The sequence below is a fragment of the Ascaphus truei genome, unplaced genomic scaffold (genome assembly GCF_040206685.1).
Source record: "Ascaphus truei isolate aAscTru1 unplaced genomic scaffold, aAscTru1.hap1 HAP1_SCAFFOLD_346, whole genome shotgun sequence".
NCBI classification, from domain to species: domain Eukaryota; kingdom Metazoa; phylum Chordata; class Amphibia; order Anura; family Ascaphidae; genus Ascaphus; species Ascaphus truei.
Window position 1 is genome coordinate 75,001 of NW_027456464.1, and position 24,703 is coordinate 99,703.

The 24,703-nt window shown below is 44.9% G+C and overlaps 1 protein-coding gene across 2 annotated transcripts in view; it reads left to right on the plus strand.

The window, feature by feature from the left end:
* The window catches only part of LOC142483626 (zinc metalloproteinase-disintegrin-like protein H3), a 232,001-nt gene that overhangs the window by 69,880 nt on the left and 137,418 nt on the right, over window positions 1–24,703 (plus strand). For both annotated transcript variants that reach the window (XM_075583642.1, XM_075583643.1), the window contains exons 8-10: window positions 5,063–5,147; window positions 5,338–5,468; window positions 14,661–14,838. In XM_075583642.1, the coding sequence (XP_075439757.1) occupies window positions 5,063–5,147; window positions 5,338–5,468; window positions 14,661–14,838 (394 nt within the window). The remainder of the gene's footprint in view (window positions 1–5,062; window positions 5,148–5,337; window positions 5,469–14,660; window positions 14,839–24,703) is intronic.

A 24,703-nucleotide genomic window follows, 5' to 3' on the forward strand; every position in this document is an offset into this window, starting at 1 on the left:
AATCGAGGAATCATTCAATAACTGGTAGAGCCCTATCATACTGGTTCCCAAACCGAATGGCTCGATCAGGTTTTGTAATGATTTTAGAAAACTAAATGCAGTTTCCAAATTTGATGCATACCCTATGCCGTCCGGGTGGACGAACTTCTACACAGTGTAGGTGATGCCCTATACTTAACCACCCTCAATCTGACTAACGGGTATTGGCAGGTTCCTCTAACACAGGCCGCTAATGAAAAAACTGCGTTTTCCACACAAAGCGGGCTATACCAATATAAGGTCCTACCCTTCAGTCTACATGGGGCTCCAGCAGCCTTTCAGAGATTGATGGATCAGGTGTTGAAGCCCCATACGGGCTATGCCGCGAGCTACCTGCATGATGTGATCATTCACAGTAAGGACTGGGACTCGCACCTGGAAAAGGTACAGGCAGTTCTAGACTCCCTGGAGGAAGCTGGTCTGACGGCAAACCCTGCTAAATGTGCCATAGGTTTAGAAGAGACCAAGTACTTGGGGTATACGGTTGGTAGAGGGCTTATGAAGCCGCAGGTTGCAAAGCTGAAGATGATTAGGGAGTGGCCAAGAACACTAACTAAGAAACAGGTTAAAGCCTTCTTCGGTGTGGCCGTTTTCTACCATCGCTTTATACCAGACTTTGCCACCCTCTCAACCCCTCTGTCCGGCTTAACGAAAGGGAAGAATTCGGTCATGGTGAAGTGGTCTGACCAGGCCGAGAAAGCTTTCCATAGCTTAATGGATGCTGTAAGAGGACATGTTCAGAGGTATGCAATGGAGACTATTTAAAGGTGAAATTAAATATGGCTTTTATTGCGCCTGTTTCTTTAACACAAGAAAACATCCAAACGTATGCAAATAAGGGGTCAAACAAAGCTTCTGTGCCACTTGGAAGTATTTCTAGTTAAACCTATGCAGTCAACAACTCCCTTTAGATTATCATGTCTCCCAGCCCCAAACATATATCTTGATATGTGCAGATATACAAAAAGTCTTAGAAAGGAAAGTCTTATCTGTTTCTTGTAGGGGAAGGCTTTTTTGTCCTTCTGGTGTCCACACCTTTAGGCATTAAGGCAATGTCAGGATCCAGGTTTAGAAGTTCTTTCCCCTGTGTCTTTCTGGCAGCCTCTTCTGGTAGGCTCAAGAAGTCTGTCCCTATGGTCAGTCCCACAACTTGTGAGACTCAGGAATAATCTCACTTCCTGTCTCAAAGGCAGGCTTTTCTAACAAACCTAATCAGCCAGGTGGTGTTGGTTAATTGACTACCAGCAGTTACTGCACCGACACACTTTATTCGAGCAAATACCCAGTATGTACCTGGCAGATACCTGGAATGTGCCGCTACTCACCTCTGACAAGCCCCGTTGCGTTTGCCTTCCCAGCCTGGGTTCATGCCTGGCTGACGGGCGGCTGATCTGTTAAATGATAATGATTAGGATTTAATAGGCTGCAATGCTTCGCGTGTCTACCAGATGGCATAAATTCATGAATTGTAATGCAGTATATATATATATACTGTGTAGTATTGCAGCCAGCGGGAATAAAATGCTTCAATCCCTGCTTGGAAAATACCTCAATGCACTCGGGCAGAAAACAGTCACAAACCTCAATACACCCGGGTATACCCGAATTCGTGGGACTAGCCGAGCTCGAATAAAGTGTGTCGCCAGTGTAACCACCACACTGCTGGATTAGAGGCACATTTCCTGAACAGGGATAAATCCCCTGTTACAGATGCCTTATGTGCCGAAGACGTCCTGATCACACGGGACTTCACCAGGGAATTTCAGGTTCAGTGTAACACATCCGATGGGGATAGGAGCGGTCCTGTCACAAAGAGTCGGAACATGGAACACCACATCATATATATTAGCCGAAAGCTAACTGTCCATGAGAAGAGATATGCCATCGTTGAGAAAGAGGGCTTGGCCATCAAATGGGTGTTGGAGACTCTGAAATCTTATTTATTAGGGAGAAAATTTACCCTAATAATGGACCATGCACCTTTGAAGTATATGCAGCAAAATAATGGGGAAAAAATGCTTGCATAACTTGCTGGTTCTTGAGTCTCCAGGGGTTCCAATTCACAGTTGAACACAGGCCAGACTCCAAGCATGGAAATGCTGATGCATTGTCCTGAGTGTACAGTAGAGGCAACGTTTATTCGAACATTTGCCGTAAACTAGCCGGGTTACATTCTGGGTATGTGCTGGGTATGTGCTGGGTATGTTCTGGGCTAGTTTGAGGCACGTTTAAGGCATTTCTGCATTGACTAACGACCCATAGGATTAACACAGCAGGGATCCCTGGCAGTCCAATTCAGTTTGAATGGGACTGCCAGGGACCCCCGCTGTTAATCTGATAGGCCATTAATCAATGCAGAAATGCTGGGGCTAGTTTAAGGAAAGTTTAAGGCATGTACCCAGCATGTACCTGGGTGTTTCCTGGGTATTTTGGGGAATTGCCACTGGTTTTTGTTCGAATAAGAGTTGCCTCTACTGTACATCTCCCTATTTACGAGTGCTCACTCATTGACGATTGAGCAAAGGGGGGGTATGTGATGTACTGAAGCAGAAGGTGTTTGAGGGGAGGTACATAGGACCCAGCACCTTCCAGGGTGTGTTCCCTTCCCTCAAACCTGAGCCTTAATTAATCAGGTACCATGTAAAATGCAACACATACAGTTTCCTGTGCTGCTGCTGTGCTGATCTGAAGGCACATACACAGATAGCCCTGTGAGAGACTGCAAGTGGAAAGCTGCAGGTACAGAGTGTAAAGTGGGGATAGAGTTTAGTTCTCCCACTGTTAGTTATGGACTAAGCTATATTAGTCAGAACTCCTGAAAGGAGTTAGGTGTTTTGTTTCTGTTTGTGTTATGATTTAATCCTCTTCCTGATTTGTAATGTACCCTGTAAATAAACCCTCCTGTGCACAAACGCTAAGTTTTCCTGCCTTTAATCTGGACATAAGATCCTACGCTGGGACTGATACGTCACAATATATATATAATCCCTTGCTGCAGTGGTAGCACTATATGCTAGGGGATAATGGTGAAAAGCAGGGTTGCAGACCTGTCTAAGGCCTGGATCCCGCTGCTTCCGACGGCCTGTGCGGCCGCGCGGCAGCAGACCACCATCCCCTTTCCTCTAGTGTGGTGGTCCCCGCTGGCTCCTTACTACTTGGCTGACTGAGTGCTGTGACGCGTCAGCCGGCCGATGCTGCAAGCTCCTAGTGATTTGCAGCTCTGACGCATCACGTGGTGCAGCAGTCAGCCAATGAGAGAAGGAGGGGAGGGAAGGAGCTATGGATGGGATGCGGCTTGGGTGGGGAGCAGGGAAGGAGCTTCGGGGGAAAAGTGTGTGAGTGTATATGTATGTGTTGTGTGTATGTGTTGTGTGTATGTGTTATGTGTGGGGGTGGTGGTGGGGGGGTTGACGGCACCACGATCTTCACGAAGTTTTACCACGCCCCCCCTCCCACTCCCGCCCGCTCCGGCTCCCGGCTCTCTACAGACCGCATATCGCGGTCAATTGCCTGTCAGCGCGCCGCCTGTCTGCAGTGCGGGCGCGCTCACTGAGGGAGCGGGGCCTTAGCCTGAGACATGTGAATGCGCTCACAAGTAATATACAGTGTGTGTATATATATATATATATATATATATACTATAAATTAACTAAGTGCGCACATAGACACAATAAAACAATAATTACAACGATAAATGCTGCCACAGTTCTATACTATACACAATAGTTATATATGGGGAAAACAGGAGGGAAACACAGGCGCAGAGAATCGTTAAATGTAATATATAAAATATATAAGAGAGCATGGAATTGAAACAATGGTTGGTATCTTGAAGGTGATTTCTGAAATGAATACAAAAGAGACAAAACATAGTGAAGCACGTTTTAGTAATACAAATGAGCAACAGTAGACAGCTACTTACAAAGTAGCCAATAGTTTAGGCATGTAGGACACATTCGTTCTTCTCCTTCCTGCTACTCGGTTTGCTTGTCTGCCTCCCTCCACGTGGGACGCCGAGATGCAGTGTCTGCTCCGTCTGCAGATGATTCCAGTACTCCCACGTTCCTCCGTAGATCTCGCGGGATCGCGAGTGTGACGTCACCCAGTTCGTCTTTGAACTGGAGCGGGGAGTTTTGCAATGAAGAGGGATTCTCTGAATTCTAGCAGGGTCCAGAGGGAATTAACTCAGGTCCCAACTGCTTGGCTTACAGGATACTGACTGTCCGTCGATGTTAGTGGTCCCTATTAGACAGGGCTGTGTCCAGCAGGCTTGCTTGTGGCAATCTTCTGTCTGGGGGGGGGGGGGGAGCAGCGCCTCCGGCGTACTTCCTGGTTTGGGACAACCATATATTACTTTTGAGCACATTCACATGTCTTAGACAGGTCTGCAACCCTACTTTTCACCATTATCTCCTGGCATACAGTGCTACCACTGCAGCAAGGGATACTGGGAAATGACATGCAAATGAGCACACAGTGCCACCTTTTGTCTCAAGACCACATTACATGGTTAAACCCTTAAGCCAATGCATGCTGCTTTAAACACAGCTTTTAAACATAGACTGGGATGAGATGCAAAGCCAATAAACCCACTCACAGACAGACTGTTTCGACCTTGTGGGACTCGGCAGTGTGAGATTGGTTGTATTCACTTTGCAACTTGAGACATGAGTAGGTCTTCACCACAACTTATTTAAGTTATGGTGGGTTGCAGACCTGTTTAATGCATGTGAATGTGCTCACAAGTAATATTTTTATATGCTATACGGTGGAGGGTTTTTAGTCACCATTTCACCCACCATAACGCAAAAAAAGAAATATATATATATATATGTATATGTCATTGCATTACTGTATACACTCAACACATAGTCATGTACACACACACAACCCATCCTGTCCTTGTGTTACTTTTAGTAACTGGCACACAGTGGTGTTGTAGACACACACAGCCCCAGCTTGTCGTGTAAGTCCTGGGCTCACAGATGTCTCATGTTAAGAGAATGATGTTTGGCTCTTCCAGGAACACTGACTTTGATGGTGCTACAGTGGGACTTGCGAACATTGGAACTATGTGCAGTAGTTCTCATTCCACTGGGGTTATTCAGGTGAGGTTTGCATTGTACTGAATAATCACTATGACAGGGTGACAAATGTCACATACAGTACACAGTAATTTCCATGCATCTTTACATCACATAGTGACACATGCACACCCACTGCAGGGTGACACAGTGACACAGACAGAAGAACTGCTTCTATCACTGTCGCACTCTCTCGTTTTTTCTCCTCTCTCAGGATCACAGCAGTAGCTCTATCCAAGTTGGTGCCACCATTGCTCATGAGATGGGACACAACCTGGGGATGGATCATGATACCACCTCCTGCTCTTGCCCTGCTGATTCCTGCATTATGTCGGGCATCCTGAGGTAGGATTTTAAATGTGATAACAACGACTACGTTAAATATCATGTTAGAAATTTCAAGCACAATGAGGCCCTGCTTCACAGAGTTTACAATCTAATTACTGGTTCATTACTTGCCTCAGGTCCCAAGGAGCTGATACTGGTGTAAACACATTCCCTACTCACCTCGTGGCATGTGGGGGGAGGCTGCAGAGAGGCGCCCGGGTCCTTCTGAAGCTTGGGCCGGCCCGGTATAGGTGCAGGGAGCACTCTGCCGGAGGCTGGGGCTGTCAGTGGGAGGGCTTTGTGGCGATTGGGTCGCTGGAGCTCTGCAGTGTACCCAGCAAGCAAGGGCCGCCATCTTAGAATCTTCACGCATGCGCATTGGTGGTAGATATGTGGCGGCCATATTAGGTGGCTCCCCGTAGGAGACCACAGGACTACATGTCCCATAGTGCTTAGGGACTAGAGACTACCTGGGCAATTACAGCCAATAGGGCTGATGGAGCCACGCAGGGCAGAGAATAGGATTTTGTCGTGAATGCAGAGCCCATGCCAGTCAGGAGCAGGACAACAAAGGTCAAGGGAGAACTGCGGTGAACTGCAGCCTACGGTCTGGGACCAGACCACAGGCATTCTAATAGACATTTAAAGGGACACACTCCAGCTGGAGCTCCTTCCAGAGGCGGACCCCTGGGGACTAGAGAGAGAGCGAGGATCCAGCAGACCGCAGAGTGGGACCACGTTGTGGTTCAGCGGATCCATCATCCAAGTCGGCCTGGTCTGGCCTAAGACCAGGAAGGTATCTAAAGTGCACCAACGGCCATACACAGTGGTAGCGCTACTCCATACTCACTCTTTGGGTGGTCCTGGCTCTGTGCACTGGTGTGGTTAGGTGCCCAGGGCACCTCAGTACTTCCACCGGGGTGGTGTTATGGTGTGGGTATAGCATTGTGGGGCCTTGCATGATCACTGTGTTATATTGTGTGTACCGTTATATAATAGGTTGTGTGTGTGTTCAGTAAATACTTCTAATATATATCCTGTGTTTGTATTTACTGAGTGTATTGGTTCCTGTGAGAGGTTATCCTGCTGTGCTAGGATCCCTCCCAGGTGCAGGCACTGTAACAAGAGGAATGAGACCACCCCATGCTCCCAGCGGCCTAGGCGAAAACCTCCTGTATGCAACACAGGTAATCATCAGCAGACGTGGTTCCCTTTGACACGGGGAAAGGGGACTACATTGGAAGCGCTGCTGAGATTAAGACGTGGGGTGGCCGACGGAGTAGGACACAACTTAGAAAAACAATCATGTTTGTGGTGTCCGTGCAAGAGGTCCATAAGTGGGCCCTCCAGTTTGAGGAATCTCCTCACGACGTGGTCGCGGTGGGGGATGTCCCCGCAGCCACACCCCTGTGTGAAGTCTGCAACACCCTGAGCAAATTCCCCAGGTTAGCTCGCGTATGTAGGTTGCATGTGGGACCCCACATACCTCTGGACTATTTTTCTAGTTACTGCCGGCTGCGAAATACATGAGGAAGATACCCCTCAGGCCCTGCAGTTTCCGGAAGCCCTGCCCACATTTTGTCCATTGATCTTCCCAGACTTGCAAATTTCACTGGTAACTTCAAGTCCGGGACCCCCAGCAGAGGTACCGTATCGGGTTGAAACTCCAAACCCTTCCTATACCCCAGGGAGAAATTACGCCCTGCTCACAGGGTGTTGGTTACTCTACTCCGGCCCTTTAATACCCAGGGTAACCTTCAGTCCTGGAACTACACTAGAGGTGCCCCTCCGAGCTGAGACCCCACACCCTTCGTATACCCCCAGCAGGTATGGGACTAGTCCAGAGCAAGCCCATAGCCAACGGCCAGAATACCACAGTCATTTGTTAACCAGAAGCTCAGACTTTGGGGTAACACTTCTCCAGCTGGTGGAAGCACTGATACAATGCTAAGAGTCCCAAATTGCTGAAAGCTTTCTCCAGGAAATCAACAACTCCCGTGGGAGAAGTAGGGATTGCAGCATGGAAAGAGCATACTATGAAGGTACTGGAGGAATGGTCTTGCACTGAAGCGGTAAAAAGGTCATGGAATGACTAAGGCCCCCGCCTCTACGATGGTGAGCATGCACCGGGATCAGAATGCGGATGTAATGGCTCGAATGCCAGTGGATTTTCTAAATGAGGCCTATGGACTAGAGGATGATGAGAGTGAGCTCTGAGCTAAGTATTATGCTCTCCTCCAGAAAGAAGGGGAGGAGCTATCTGCGTTCATCCACCTCATACAATTAGTATTGTGGCCACTACTCACCCGTAAACTCATCTCCATTTCCGAAGTGGATGAAGCCCAAAGTAAACAGTTCCTGCAAGGATTGAGCCCTACCCACCCTATAGCCAACATGCTCTCATGCAGGGGAGTCCTCCTGCGGGACTATTGAACCAAGTAAAAGTGCACGAGCCGCATACCCGGTTGCACACCCCCAAGAAACATAAGGAGTCCCGCAAAGAAGAGACCAAAGGAGCATCGGCCCAGAAGTCTAAGGAGACAAAGTGCGAAGGATAACCCTTCTTCAAGGGCACCTGCCGCCGCATCAAGGATGGCCTGGAGAGTGACCCCTACCTCAAGTGCCGGTGCGAGTGAAGTAACTGCTGTTACAACTGTGATCAAGAAGGTTACTTTGCAAGAGATTGCCTGAAATCAAGGCCTCCCACTCCAGGAGCTATGGCCTTCACAGTGCAAATGGCAGGACAGCCCTCCACGCCCGTGGAGAGCGCCTCAGCACCCATCCCCAAAGAGGCACCCCATTTGGATGCCTACAGTTGAGTAGGGCCTGCGGCTATAATCCGAGCCCTGGTGGAAGGAATCTATTCCTCCGTATTGCTGGACACGGGGTCTTAGGTGACCATCATCTATCGCCCCTTCAACGACTCGTACCTGAAACATCTGCCTATGCAGTCAGTGGAGAAGATGAAACTATGGGGCATTAGCAGTGAAGACTACCCCATTGATGATGTGGTGCAAGTATGGTTGGACACACCACAACTGAACACCAACAAGACCCACCTCATGGAAGTGGAGGCTCTAATATGTCCCGAGCCCAGAGTACAGCCAAGCTCCCCCATCATACTGAGAACCAACGCAGATGTGGTGCGGGCTCTGATCCGAGCCTATCTGCAAGAGGCGGGCTATATCTATATAGATCCACATATCTTCCCTACGGATTCACCCAGTCTTCAAAGAGGAGTGCTACAGGATCTCCGCCCAAGACAGATTCGGATAATTCTTCAAACTTGAGAAGGGGTTGACCGAGATTCCACCAGGGGGAGTGAAGCATATGGCTGCGGTGCCCAACTGCCCGTGACGTGACGACGCAGACAGGTACTTGTCCCTAGAAACTGCACCCGAAGATGATGCCAAACGAGGGTTCTGGGTGGTACCAGAGATGAAGGAGTGGAAGACTGCCCTTCCTAATCACTTCATAGTGGCAATACAAAATATTTCGCCTCACCCCATACGGTCTGACGTCGGTAAAGCACTGGGTCGGATATACCCGGTTATGCCCGTAGAATCCCTGGACCATATGAACGCTGCTACCATGGAAGAAGAGCCGGCTGGGCTACAGTTCGACTTCGGGGAATCGGCTAAGGACCAAATTGGAGGATTGGTTGGAAGTATTCTCAACCAGCGAGATGGATTTGGGCAGCGGCAAGAACGCCCAGCACACGATCCGGCTGAGTGACGCCACGCCATTCTGGGACCGTTCAAGACGCATTGCTCCCAGAGATGTGAAGGATGTAAAGGACGTCCTGAAGGAGATGGAGACAGCGGGCATCGTAACGGAGTCCCGTAGCCCCCATGCCTCCCCAATTGGTGTAGTACGTAAGAAGAATGGGTCTGTCTGCCTGTGCGTAGACTACCGTACCCTGAACCGTCGTATGGTACAAGACCAGTACACTTTGCCGCGGATAGAAAAAATCCTCAGCGCCCTGTCAGGAAGCCAGTGATTCAGCGTGCTGGACCTGAGGTCTGGGTACTACCAGGTACCTATGAGCTCCGAAGACCAGGAGATGATGGCATTTGTTTGTCCCGTTTGGATCTATCGGTTCACCCTGAGGCATTTGTGGTGCTCCCGTGAACTTCCCGAGGCTAATGGAGAAAACCATTGGTGATATGAACCCACAGGAATGCCTAGTCTATCTGGATAACATTATTGTGTTCGGTAAGACCCTGGAAGAGCACGAAGAATGCCTTCTGAAGGTACTGGATAGACTGGGCAAAGAAGGCCTGAAGGTATCTCTTGACAAATGCCGGTTCTGCCGCATGTCAGTCAATTACGTGGGTCACATAGTGTCCGCAGACGGAGTGGCTACCGACCCCGCTAAGGTCGAAGCTGTAGTGAACTGGCCCAGACCAGACAACGTGATGGAGCTGCAGTCCTTCCGTTGACTCTGCGGATATTACCATCACTTCGGAGACAACTGGACATCCACCTGTGAACAGGCATTCATTGGGATCAAGAAAAGCCTCACGGAAGAACCCGTCTTGGCTTATGCCGACCCTGAGCAGCCGTATATCCTACATGTGGATGGCAGCTTCAATGGGCTGGGAACTGTACTGCACCAGAAGTACCCTGATGGCCTCCGCCAGTGGCATATGTGAGCTGAAGCTTGACACCAAGTGAACAAAATTACCCGGTTCACAAACTGGAGTTCATTGTACTAAAGTGGGTGGTAGTCGACAAACTCCACAACTACTTATACGGAGTTTCCTTTGAGGTACGGATAGACAACAACCTGTTGACCAATATCCTGTATTATCCTGAGCCGCCTAACTGGATGCCACCGGCCACAGGTGGCTTGTGGCCCTCTCAAATTACCAGTTCACTCTAACGTACAAACTGGGTCCCTTAAACATCGGAGCCGATGCCCTGTTCCGAACACCTGGACTGAGTACCATGCCAGATGACGGCCAATTGGAAAAAATCCCTGATCCTGGGATTCGGGAAATGTGCTCTACTGCCGCCATAGTGGAGGACAACGTGGCGTTCTCTGAACTGAGAGCAGCTGATTCACTGGGATGTCAGTCCAAGGCACTCCCTGCTGCCTACTGCCATACAGAAGGCATGGCCATCACCCAAGACACCATCATGAGATGGAAGGAATTGGTAGAACACCAGATGCGAGACCCGATGGCTAGAGCTATATGCAGGCCATCCAACAGAACAAACCCTCGTTGGTGAAGCGTGCTCCCACAACACAGTCGTCGTCATAATGAGGGAATGGAATAAGTTCTGCATAGAGCGTGGTCTCCTCTACAGAATTGTCCCCTATCACAACCACCCTGGCAGGAGACAGATAGTCCTTCCCAGAATCTTGCAGTATCCTGTCCTATGGTCCCTACACGACGACCACGGACACCTGGGTGTAGACAAGACCTTTGGACTAGTTAGAGACCGATTCTATTGACCCAAAATGCGGGAGTCAGTAGAGCGTGGTTGTCGGAAGTGCCTGCGGTGTATCCAGTGGAAGACACTGTCCAAACGTGTAGCCCCAATTGGCCACTTAAAGAACTCCTGTCCTATGGAGCTAGTCTGCATGGACGTCCATAGAAAATCAGATGATTTATACAACAGGTTTCTAGCCAGGGGCAATACAGTAGACCTCATGATCTTTCACAGGCTTGGGGAGAGATGGAGGAAATGGACAGAGATCTGTTACAGTATTAAAAAGGAGGTCTAAAAGGTTTTCTAAATTTGAGAGCCCACTTTTTATTACGCAATTTAGTCAACAGGCGAAAGATATCAAGTCAATCCTGGAAAACAACTGGGATATCCTGCGCCTGGATCCTGTCTTGGGGCAGGATTTACCATCAAGCCCCAAAATTGTGTTCAGAAAGGCTAAAACCATCTCGAAATCCCTTTCATCCAGTTTATTTTCATCACATACCACTAGAACTAGTCAAATGACCAAGGGGTCTTATTGGTGTGGTTCCTGTAAGATCTGTAATTTGATGTTACCGTCCAAGACTTTCAAAATTACTGTCACTGAAGAAGTGTTCCACATACAGAGTTTCATTAATTGCAAAACCGTATATGTTATTTACCTCCTCACTTGCGGCTGTGGAAAACAATATGTGGGACGGACCACGAGGTGCTTGAAGGTAAGTGTCATGGAACACGTTAGTCTTATCAAGCATAAAGATAGTATTCACCCAGTCCCACTACATTGTACCCACTGCCCCATGGGGGATAGTAGACATTTGAAATTCTGCGGAATTGAGTTCATTCATCCTCATGTCAGAGGAGGTAACTGTATTAAGAGGCTGGACCAGAAGGAGGCCTACCGGATCTTCACCTTGAAGACCCAGGTTTCTCTCGGTCTCAACACGGAGTGGGAGCTTGGACATTTTCTCTGATCCAGTAGTCCTCCACCTGTTCTTGACATTCGGCTTTATTATAGGGTCCTTTTATATGTTTAGGACCTGAGAATTATGTTCTCCTCCCCATATGATAATATTAAGTCTTAGGATGATTGTTAATGTTTTTCATTCTTTACATCTCTGACTAATGGGCCCATGTGATACGTTGGGGACTTTGGAACATATGCGTCTTCATTATCCTGTTCTTGATGTATGGGGTGTGTCTTTTTTGTAGAGTCTTCTAATTAAGTAATGATAAGCACATTTGGAGTTTTATGATATTTTTGATACTTTTGTTAGTAGTGTACATTTGAATATCTGAGAGAATATATAACCATGCCTCTTTGAACAAATAGTGGGGCAATATATATGCAGACCCCTGTTGAATTTTATTTAGGTTAATTGCATGGTTATATTTATCCCTGTACTAGTTGTGATCTGAGGCTTCGGGTTAGATAGGAGGTTGTTTGATGTTGTGGCTACTTATAGCAACAACATTTACTCCTTATATGTGCTTCTCATGCTTTTTCTATGTGTTTGTGTTTTTCTTCTTTTTTAGTGTATTTTTCAATTGATTTTTTAACCTTAATTATTATTCTTTTTGGTAAAAGGTTTTAATTGGTAGGATATTATCTTGTTGATTTTTGATTTCCAAGATTGTCAGTGACTGATGTCACGACTCCCCTTTTTTATTATCATAGAGAGTTGTCTGTTTCGATAGTGCACAATTAAAGCTTGCTATATTGATATCTATATTAACTAGGAACATATTTGTTCATTTGAATGAACTACCATATGTATGTTCATACATGCTGACAATGTTTTAATAAAGTTTTTTTTTTTTATATGACACTTCAACCAATCAGATGATTGGATCGAAGAAGCGATAAGATGATTGGATGTGGAGTTGTGGCATCACTCATGGGCGCGGTTTGGATGTGTACAGGTATTTCTATGCCGGCTGTATTCTAGGCAATTACACCTTGAGAAAGGGCGTGTTGCCCGAAATGCGTAGGTGCGTTGCATTGCTGGTACCGAGGGGTCAGTTATGATCCAATCATTGAATTAATAATTTTATTTTCAAACGTGGGCCTCCTCCGTTTTTCTGGCAGTGCTCTGCCTTTTTTTCCTTTCCTACCACATACGAGACACAGATGGCAGGGTAAAGGTCTGGCACCGCAATCATTTGCTGCCCATTCCTCAAGTGGGGGAAAGTGACCCCGAACTAGAGTTAACATTGACAGAGTGCACCAGAGGAGTCCGAAGAGACTCTAGATCCGGGAGCAGAACCAAATCAGGGTCCTATGGAAGGAACCTCCATTAATTAAAAGGATGCAGCCCCGCTCCCCACTAACCTCTGTGGTGCATGAGGGGAGGCTCCAGGGTGCCACCGGAGCTGCGGGCGAACCCGGCATAGGTGCCGGGAGCACTCTGCTGGACGCTGGGGCTGTCAGTGTTAGGGCGGTGTGGCGATCGGGTCGCAGGAGCTCCGCAGCATAACCGGCAAGCGGGTTCCGCAATTGTAAAGTCTTTGCACATGTGGAGTGCGATCTTTGCGCATCGGTAGGAGATATGCGGTGGCAATCTTAGGTGGCTCCGCATGGGAGACCACAGGACAACATGTCCCATAGGGCTTAGGGGCTAGAGACCATCTGGGCAATTGCAGCCAATAGGGCTGATGGAGCCACGCAGGGCAGAGGAGAGGAGTTTGGCGTGAATGCAGAGACCACGCCAGTCGGGAGCAGGACAGCAAAGGGTGAAGTAAGGTCCAGGGTGAAGTGCTCCACTGGACTAGACCAGATATACCCTCAGGTCCCAGCTAGACCCTGACCACTATAGATTGTTGTGCTGTAGGGAAGGCCCCCAGATAGGGAAGCTCCCCTTAGCACATTAGTGTCAGTGTTAGTGCACCAGCGACGGACGCCACGCAGTGAACTGCAGCCTGCGGTCTGGGACCAGACCACAGGCATTCTAATAAACATTTAAAGGGACACAATCCAGCTGGAGCTCCCTCCAGAGGCAGACACCTGAGGACTAAAGAGAGAGCGAGGATCCAGCAGACCGCGGTGTGGGACCATGTTGTGGTTCGGCGGATCCACCATCCATGTCGGCCTGGTCTGGCCTAAGACCAGGAAGGTATATAAAGTGCACCAACGGCCATACACAGTGGGTAGCGCTACTCCACACACACTCTTTGGGTGTGCCTGGTTCTGTGGACACCGGGGTGGTTAAGTGCCCAGGGCACCTCAGTACTTTGGGGGTTCCACTATGGTGGTGTTATGGTGTAGGTATAGCATTGTGGGGCCTTGCATAATCACTGTGTTATATTGTGTGTACCGTTATATAATAGGTTGTGTGTGTGTTCAGTAAATACTTCTAATATATACCCTGTGTGTGTATTTACTGACTGGATTGGTTCTTGTGAGGGGTTATCCTGCTGCCCTAGGATCCCTCCCAGGTGGAAGTGCTGTAACCAGAGGAATGAGACCACCCCATGCTCCCAGGGACGGAGGCCTAGGCCTCCTTTACACCACATAGGTAATCATCAGCACACATAGTTCCCTTAGACACGGGAAAATGGGGCTACACTGGGATCCAAACAAGTTTTGCTCACTTCAAAGGCAAAGAGGATACTATAAGAATAACATTTAGCAAATATGTATACAGTAAATCCGAGCTAGCAGAGGTTTGGTCTTGGGAAGAATCTAATGCACCTTTCTCTCTCAATCTCCTTTTCAACCTTTTTTTTCTCTCCCTCTCTTCCTTTTTATGTATCCCTCTCATTCTCCCTATACAGTTATAACACTCCACGCATGTTCAGCAACTGCAGCCACTGGGACTTCAAGAATTTCATTTTGAACAAAATGCCGCTGTGTATGAAGGACAAACCCAAGAAAGAGGACATTCTGACACCCCCTGTTTGCGGGAATAACTTTATTGAGCGGGGGGAGGAGTGTGACTGCGGCACTGTGAAGGTAATAACTCTACCACTGTCATGTGACCGGACAGGTGTCATTGTCACCAACTTGGTGTGTGTCACTGTCACGGGAGACCAGGAAATTACACATTTATACCGGGTTCATATCACTGAGCAAAACCAATAAGTAAAATAAATTGTGATTTATTCCGTAGAAACTACCAAACACACATTGGATTACAATAGGCAGAAAAAAATACACTTACTGGGGGTTTGGGGTTGACAAACTGACATTCTTAGTTGAAATAAAGTCTGTAAATATTCAGTTGGTTGACCAGGACTTAGCCCAACAGGTTCTGGAGCTGAGATCGGCATGAGCCTCCAGCAGCTCCCGCACTTTCCACTACAAATGGTACTGAAAGTCTGGAAAAAAAGGGGTCCTCCAGCGCGTGGTTCCACTCGTGGTTCGAGGACACATGAAAAAAGAAATTAAAACAAAAAACCACAATGAGGGGTGGTCAGAGTAAAAACAAAATATAAATGGTTTTACACTATATCCTTTTCTTATATTTTGAGGCACCATCAGGAACTTTTTCCCATCCCTTCAAAGGAGCCACTTTTTGATGTGAGTGTACCTTTTCTACATTAATCAACACAAGTTATATTTTGTTTTTACTCTGACCACCCCTTATTGTGTTTTTTTGTTTTAATTTCTTGTTTCATGTGTCCTGGAACCACGAGTGGAACCACGCGCCGGAGGACCCCTTTTTTCCTGACTGATATATTTTAGAGGACTGTGAATCACCTCTAAGAACTCTGGCAGCAGGACTTCACTGTGTGTGGGTCTGAATATCTACTGTTACATCGTTATACGGTTGGCGCTACTATATCCCCCTTTCTGATACTGAAAGTCTGAACTTTCTGCTCGAAGTCCTGTAGCTGTTTCCTTTGCGGTCTCCACAAGGCTTCTTTTGGCTTGGAGTCACTTAGATTTCTTAGGACATAGGATCTTGAGAACTTGGAAATCTTGGAAAAAACACTGAATCACTTTAGCTACTAACTTTTTTATAACATTTGCAAAGTCAGTCCCACAGCATTACAGCCAACCCACAATCGGGGGAACTTCATCTCTAGCCACTCGCACACTTTTCCAGGTTTGTGAAGCCTGGCACCCGAGCTTCAGCATGGCAACGGAGCATGTGCGAACAATGCCATCTTGCCTATTTGTCATGCACCCCCTCAGGTGCCTCTCAGTCTAGGGAGGTGACTGTTTGCCACGAAAACCTGTCTTCACACAATCATCTTCACACAATGGCTTTCACATCCTTGGCAGCTATTGTCACTTTGATCTAGGGACCTAAGATTAGACTCACTGGCACCAAAGCCCCAGGGGGCCAGGAGAGAAAGTCCTTGCTTTATGCTTCATGTATAAAGTCAATCACATTTTTAAACACTGCTCCTTAGTAAAATATACTCTTAAAAATTTCAACTTTACTTCTAAAACTCTCACAGCCTTATCTTAATAAAATCCTGCTCAGTTTTATAAATGACTGTAGCATCCCTGACCCCCTATACCAGAGCAAGGCAACCATAATAACATGCTTCATACACTTTATTAAAAATATCCTAAGTCTTTTTGTTGGAGGGTGGGTGGAGGGGAAACTAAACAGTTTTTTCTTCCCAGCCACATCCCTGACACTCTGCAAACAGACTTCTTATTTTAATAAAATTCTCTCAGCCTAATCCTTGGCTGGTGTATCCACTAAACTCCTTATACCAGAGTTAGGGTGACCTGGGCAAGAACTGTGCAGCCCGTCCTGTTCTATTAGGGACCAGGGCCGCCAACAGAAATCGTGTGGCCTGGGACCAACATTTTAAGCAGGCTCCACTCCCCGTGCCAGCGGTATTGCCCGCTGACCCCCCCATTTCAACCTCACAAGCCCCCTCTCTTTCCCCTCTCCCTCCCATGTATTTCTCTTCCATCCGTCTCACCCCCTCTCACTCCCCCCTCCCATGTATTTCTCTCCCTTCTGTCTCACCCCCTCTAACTCTCCCCCCTCACATGTATTCCTCTCCCCTGCGTTTCACTCTTCTCCCTCTTTTCCTCACTCACCCCCTCTCTCCTCTCCCTCCATCAATTACCCCACGCTCACTCATTCCCTCCCCCCCACAAGATATATACCAAAAACATCCCACCCCCAATGCAAAAAACTTCCCACCCCCAAATACATTAAAAATAATCCCCACCCCCCAAATATATACAACCCCCCCCCCCAAATGCATACAATAAACCCACCTACCCAATATATATAAAAAAATCAATACATATAACCCCTGTGACAGAAACCAGGGGATGGTAATAAATTCCATATATAGGGCTCCCAGGATACTGAACAGTTTCTATCCTGTTTAGGCTGGAAAGTGCAGCCTCATAATACATGCACTCCATCCCACAGTTTGGCAAGTGCTGGAACTGAGGGATGAGGGATCCAGACCAGAGTTTGACTGCTGCCTGATTTCTGTCACCTGTCCTGCTAGTTAGAAATCAGGTATTTAAGACTGATTTCCTGGTTCCTCTTCCCTCTCCCCCAAGAGCCTGGAGGCAGGAAGGCTGCTGGAAGCAGAAAGGGGAAAAGCCTCTCCCCAAACAGGTTAAATCATTCTGCTCCTTTTTTCTAAAACTGCAAAGTTCCTTATTTTTGTTGTTGGAAGTGGAAAAGCCACTCCAACCCTGAGTCAGGGAAAACCTTAGTTAAGTTATTCCTCAGGTGAGCAGGCTTTTGTTTTGCTTGTGTTTCTTTTGTATGCACTGTGGCAGTCTCAGTGCCTGGGACTGAATAAACCAGGCATAGCTTGTTTAAAGGAACAGCACGTTACGCCTCGTCATTTAACCTACCCTAAAAGACCGTGTTCTAACAGTCCCGGACAGACGGCGGAGCCCCGGAGTAAGCCGTTTGTCACAAACCCCATACATATATATCTTACTGAGAATGTGTGTGTGTGTGTATATATATATAGTCAAATAAAGCAGTTGGCACTCTAATAGGTGCTGGTAAGCCACAGGTGCATGTCCCATATAGATAATATAGTTATTCTTTACCATTCCAAGGTCTGGTAAGCAAGAGACAGCACTCAATATAGAAGTATCAAAAAGTGTATTAGTGATAGCAAAAATATATCCAGAAACCCAACGTTTCGGTCCTACAGAATGGGACCTTCCTCAGGGGGAAACAAAGGGAGAATGACACAGATCACCACATATATACACATCAAACACTGAGAATCAATTAACCAATCACCATCACCCAATTAAAATAAACACAAAAAACCTGCAGTTCTGACGTTATGTGTTGACTAAGCTTACATAAGATACCTCCATATTGCTTACAATGACATCATTGTTGAAACGCGTAGGGTATTATTGCAGAGAGGATCACAAGAGTGAGAGGACTGCCGTTTTTTCCTAAGATTGCTAGATTGCTAGAGCCGGTAGCCAGAAAGTGGAATCGGCTACAACGTGGATGGTACATGGGACGGAGTCATTCCTAAATTGAAATCTCGCGCAACGAGAGCTAAACACCCCCACGTGATGGGGAAGCGGCGAGTGAGGTCGGTAAGCAGGAGGAAAGCTGCGCGTCTGGAGACGCTGAAGAATTCCTGTTTGGAATTCCCCAGATGGGTACAGTGAAGAGGGGTGAGATGACAGGCGGAAGGAGAGGGAGGCTAGCCCCTTCCCCCATCTCTCCCCCTCCCTCGCAATTGCGTTTTACATTACTGCACCGCTAGCAAGCAGGTTTGCCCAAGACCCACCACCCAGAAAATCATCATAGCGTGTAAGGTGCACAACTGAGATTCATATTTACTATACACCTCACGTGTAAGGAACTGTGTCTAAAGGATATAGTTAGTCTTTTTAAACACTTACATTTTTCATTGAGACATTATCTCCATATACAGCTCAGCATCAGTGATCCTCTCTCAATGACTGCATCATTTGCATGTTTTACTATGGTTGTACACCAGTTGTTGGTTACATACGTTTTTAATAAATATTCAAAAGATAATATCTTTCTTAGCCCAGCACTAATTATAACTACCATATCAAGCCTGGGTATTTGATATACTAACCAGGGGTTTGATCATTATACTCGCAATATTGTTCACAAGCTGATTGAGATCGAATATTGAACATAGAGACAAGTATATTTAAATTCCAACCAGCTGTGAGTGTCTCTCTGTTCAATTTATGGTGTGGGATACACAATTTACAAAAAAAAAATTCCCCCTACTGTACCTGCATGTTTTTATTTGTGCCTAGATCATCTATGCCAATTCTTCAATCTTGCTGTGGTGGGGTTGTGGACCTAATTGGCTGCATTATAAACAGGGAAAGGTAGTCACTGGTAACACCTCCTCCAGTCTTATATATTGAGTCACTGCTGTCAGTATATTGTATTGATAATACAATTTTGTTTGCGCTTATTGTTCTTTTTCAATATATATATGTATGTATATATATATATATATATATATATATATATATCACCGAAAAATAAACAACCCTCCCGAATACATATAAAAAAAAACAATACATATAACCCCCATACATATATATCTTACTGGAAATGTTTGTGTGTGTGTATATATATGTGTGTGCGTGTGTGTGTATATATATATGTATATATATAGGAAAGACAGGGTTGCAGACCTGTCTATGACATGCAAATGAGCATACAGTAATATTTACAGTTGCTATATGCTTTACTGTGGAGGGTTTTTGTCACATTTTTTACCCACCATAACCTTAATAATTGTGGTATATATATATATATATATATATATATATATATATATATATATATATATATATATATATATATATATATATTAGAGAAAAAGAGAAAAGAAGCGCCCGATCCTTGTATAAAATCAGATAAACAAAGTTTTAATATCTCATGGACAAGACAAATGCACACTTACAATTTGTCTGATAAAATAAAGCATGTTATGGGACCTGCCCATGCACCAACTGAGGACTCCTCGGTCTCTTCTTTGTGTGTGAGTGTCAGTATTGGCTCCAAAAAGGATGTTGCTGTCAGCTGCTGTCTCCAGGGCAGTAATCCTTAGTGTTTGTGAGCACTCAATCTCCACATGCAGCCGCCATTTAGCCTTTCTTCTCACACTTGAAACCGGAAAAAAATCTTCAGGCAAGTCCTTGCCTCCTCACGCTGGTGCTGGGAGCTGCCCTGTCACCGTAGGCTCACTGCCAGATATCCCTACGCGTTTCTTCCGACTCTGCGGATTTCATCAGGGGATCCCATGTGGAGATTGAGTGCTCACAAACACTAAGGATTACTCCCCTGGAGACAGCAGCTGACAGCAACATCCTTTTTGGAGCCAATACTGACACTCACACACAAAGAAGAGACCGAGGAGTCCTCAGTTGGTGCATGGGCAGGTCCCATAACATGCTTTATTTTATCAGACAAATTGTAAGTGTGCATTTGTCTTGTCCATGAGATATTAAAACTTTGTTTATGTGATTTTATACAAGGATCGGGCGCTTCTTTTCTCTTTTTCTCTAATAGGTACTGTGGGAGTTCGTGAGCCCAAAAAGAAGCAGCCTGGACCTTTTGCAAATCAACTTATCATGGACACATGTGGACTTAAGTATTTTTAATATTCACTGCATTTATGGGTTCATAATCGTGTATTGAATTTTTCATTGCTTATCACATGAACCCATTTTTATATTTGCATTTTTTAGTTAAGTCCCAGTGACACTCAGTGTCATTTTTACCTACATTAATTGGCAATATATCTTTTTTATTGCTTTTTTTTTTATTTTTATATGTTATGCACACTTCTTTTTTGCTTTTGTGTTTTTATCAAATAGTCACTTTTAGTTTTTCCTGCCAGAATACATTTAGTTATTTTCACACCACTGTTTATTGGGCATATTTGTCTGGTGCAAATTCTTGCCACATCTATCAGGGCTGCAGCAATTTAGGTGTAGTGTGTGAAGGGCGCTGTCTATATTTTCTGTCACATATATATATATCTATATATATATATATATATATATATATATATGAACAAAAAAGAAAAAAGTAGCGCCAAAAGGTGTTCAATAATGTACCAATAATTGACCATAAATATTAATATATAATATTCCTAAAAAATTATAATTAAAAAATTAATTAATTAATAGCAATTCATAATTACAGCAAGCAGCATTATACTAGACTAAACATATGGATAAACAAAAAACAAAATAAAAGTCCAATGTCCAAACACTATGATGAGTCCTGACAGATAGCACCAGAACAAATGTACAGATCCCAGGGGTCCACGGCAGCTCTCACATGGAATAACCAGCTCCACAGCAAATTCTATAGAAAAAACAAAACAGAGAGCGCACGCCCCATAGTGTAACACTGTAACATTTAATAATGGGGAAGGGTGGATGGAGGGATTAAAAACACTCACAAATTAAAGGTTAATATTAGGCAGTATGTGATATATAATCACCACCAGGCATGTCCAAGCTGCAGCAGGGAGTCCAAGATTCGCTGGAAAAGGTCACTCAAACAGCGCTGTCCTTCCGATTCACTTGAAATCTTCCAAAGTCATCTGGTATCAGAGTTAGCCTTGAAATCAATACATGTGCTCCCCGGCCGTAAAGGAGCACACAGCGTGATGACGTAGTGTCGTAAGGTACGTCCCGTTTTTTTTTTTTTTAATATATATATATATGAACAAAAAGAAGATAGAGAGCGCACGCCCCATAGTGTATTATTGTACATTTAATTGGAGGGGGGGATGGAGGAGGGATTAAAAACACTCACAAAGTAGAAGTAAATAACAAGCAAATTGTGATAAAAATCACCACCGAGGCAAGCACCATCCCGTGTCACATCTGCAGTCCAACAGGAAATCTTCGAACGATTCACCAGATAGTGTTCATCCTCTGAACGATCAATGAAAGTCCTCCACGCAATGTGGTATTAGAGTAGGGCCTCAATGAAACACCATACATGCTCCGGCCGTAAAGCGTGCATGTAGCGTGATGACGTAATGTTGTAATGTACGTCCCTGACGCGTTTCGTCACAATAATGCAACTTTATCAAAGGGAAATAACAAGAACAGTGGTGGCTGTATATACATACCAGAGTGCCTCAGTTGATTAAATGTACAATAATACACTATGGGGCATGCGCTCTCTTTCTTCTTTTTTGGTGAGTTGTCCCTGTTCCATTCCACACTGGATTTCATTGCAAACTTTTAGCAGGGTAGTTACGGTGGTGTGTCTGGTGCGAAAGCCAGATTGGAATTGGCTAGGGAAATTTTGTCTTGGTATAGTAATCGCTTAGTTGGGAGTGGACACATTTTTCCATGACTTTGGATAGGATTGGGAGAAGGGAGATTGGCCTGTAGTTTGAGACAGTGTTTTTGTCCCCACTTTTGAAGATTGGGACAACTCTAGCAGTTTTCCAGGTTTTAGGGATATGGCCTGCAGACAGGATGGAGTTTACTATGGAAGCAATTGGTTTGGCAATTGCTGGGGCACCAAGTCTTAGGAACCTAGATTGTAGTAAGTCAGGTCCACATTGGCTGCTTAGTTTTAATTTGAGGAGAGCTTGTGTAATCTCCTCTTCGGATACTGGGCCAAATCGAAAATTGTGGGCAGTGTTGGGAGGGGGTGGGGCTATATAGGTACTCCCAGGATGAGATTCAGGTTTGTGGTTTGGGTTGCGTTTCGCTAATAAGTTAGTAGCACACCCCACAAAGTAGTAATTGAATGCATTTGCAATGTCGGTAGGGTTAGTGATATTACTTGGCTGTTGATGGTTACAAGGCTGGAATATGTTGTTGATAACCTTCCAGAAGTTAGCTGGGTTTGATGTATTCTGGAGGAGATTGTCAGAGTAATATTGTGCTTTTGCATGCCTTGTTTGCTTTGTGCACATGTTCCGCAGGCATCTGTAGTGATTGAGATCCTTGGTAGTGCCAGTTACTTTGTGGCTTTTCCACAAGGCATCCCTGAACTGGTAGAGTGCTATAAGGTCAGGTGTTACCCATGGAAGGTGGGCACCCCGTACCCTTATTCTGCGTTGTGGAGCATGGGTATCACAGAGTTTTAAGAACTCGGATTCAAAATAATCAAGTGCAGAATCAGGGTCGGGAATTAAATGATTCTGTGCCAAGGGCAGTTGGTAAGGTCAGCCAGAAACTGTTGTGGGTTAAAGTTTCTAAATGTTCTAGTGAGGAGAACTTTAGGGCTTGATTGGGGCGGTTTAATTTTCCTTACACAGTACACTATTGCATGGTCACTGAAAATGTCAGGAAGGAGGATTGGATTCTGCTGGAATTTGAGGAGAGTATACAGTCAAGCAAGGAATAGTTGTGCGATTTTAGGTTTGTCCATGTGGGTTGGGAAATGAGTTGCGATAGGTTAAGCGATTTGATTTGTATCTGGATTTTGTGGTTTTTAGGGTCAAGCCAATTGAAGTTAAAATCCCCAAGAACTAGCAGCTCTCTCTTTTCATTCAGAGAGGAAATGGAGCCAAGAAACTGGGTGATATCAGTCAGGGATTGTAGAGGGGCTTTAGGGGGGCGGTAGATGCCAGCAAGCAAGATGGGCTTAGAAAAGGGGAGGCATATTCTGCCAACTAGGATTTCAAAAGAGGACGGGCTTGGGGGGCAATTTAACAGTGTAAATTGTAATGTGTCTGCAATATAAAATAACACCCCTCCTCCTCTCTTTGACCTATCTGTCCTAGAAATGGAGTATCCCTGAATGGCAATATGTGCATCAGGGGTTTTAGAGGTTTGCCATGTTTCTGTAACATTGGAATTGGTTATTCCATTTGAGAGCAGCCGTGGACCCCTGGACCCTGTACATTGTTCTGTTATACCTATCAGAACTTATTCTAGGGTTTGGACATTTTCACTTGGACTTTTTTATTATTTGATTTTATTTTGTGTATGCATGAATATTTTTAATTCATGCATTTAGAGTGTATATTCTAGTTTGCTTGATATTATTATAATACAATATTTGAAATTATTTTATTTTTTTCACATTTATATAGGATTGTTTGTAATTATTTGTGTATTGCACATGGTAGAATTTTATTATTATTACTTACTAGTTTCACAAGTGGCGCTAGTTTTTATTTTTTCGTTTGTCAATATATATATATATATATAGATATATATATATATATATATATATATATATATATAGATATATATATATATATATATATCTATATATATATATATATATATCTATATATATATATATATATATATATATATATATAAACCATACGATAACGTTTGAAGCACGAGATCAGGAGACAGCACTCTGGTAAGTTTGATCACAAGTTTTTGTATTGAAAAAGACACATATGTGTCTTTTTCAATACAAAAACTTGTGATCAAACTTACCAGAGTGCTGTCTGCTGATCTCGTGCTTCAAACGGTATCGTATGGTTTATTATTGCTTTATGGGACAAGCACCCAATTTTTTCTACTTGCAAGTGGAGTGCCGGCTGCTTCTGTGGATTCTATATACTATATTCTATATTCTATATGTATATATATATATATATGTATGTATATATATATATATATATATATATATATATATATATATATATATATATATTTATATATGTATGTATATATATATATACATACATATATACATACACACACACATATATATATATATACAAATAGATTTTACCAGATGGGGGTCTGCGAAAAACGAGACAGCACACAGCCAGGGAAATCCAGAAAAGTTGTATTCAATAGAAATACATGGCACTGCATCCAACGTTTCGGTCATCAAAGTGTGACCTTCCCCAGGCACGTCCCTGAGGAAGGTCACACTTTGATGATCGAAACGTTG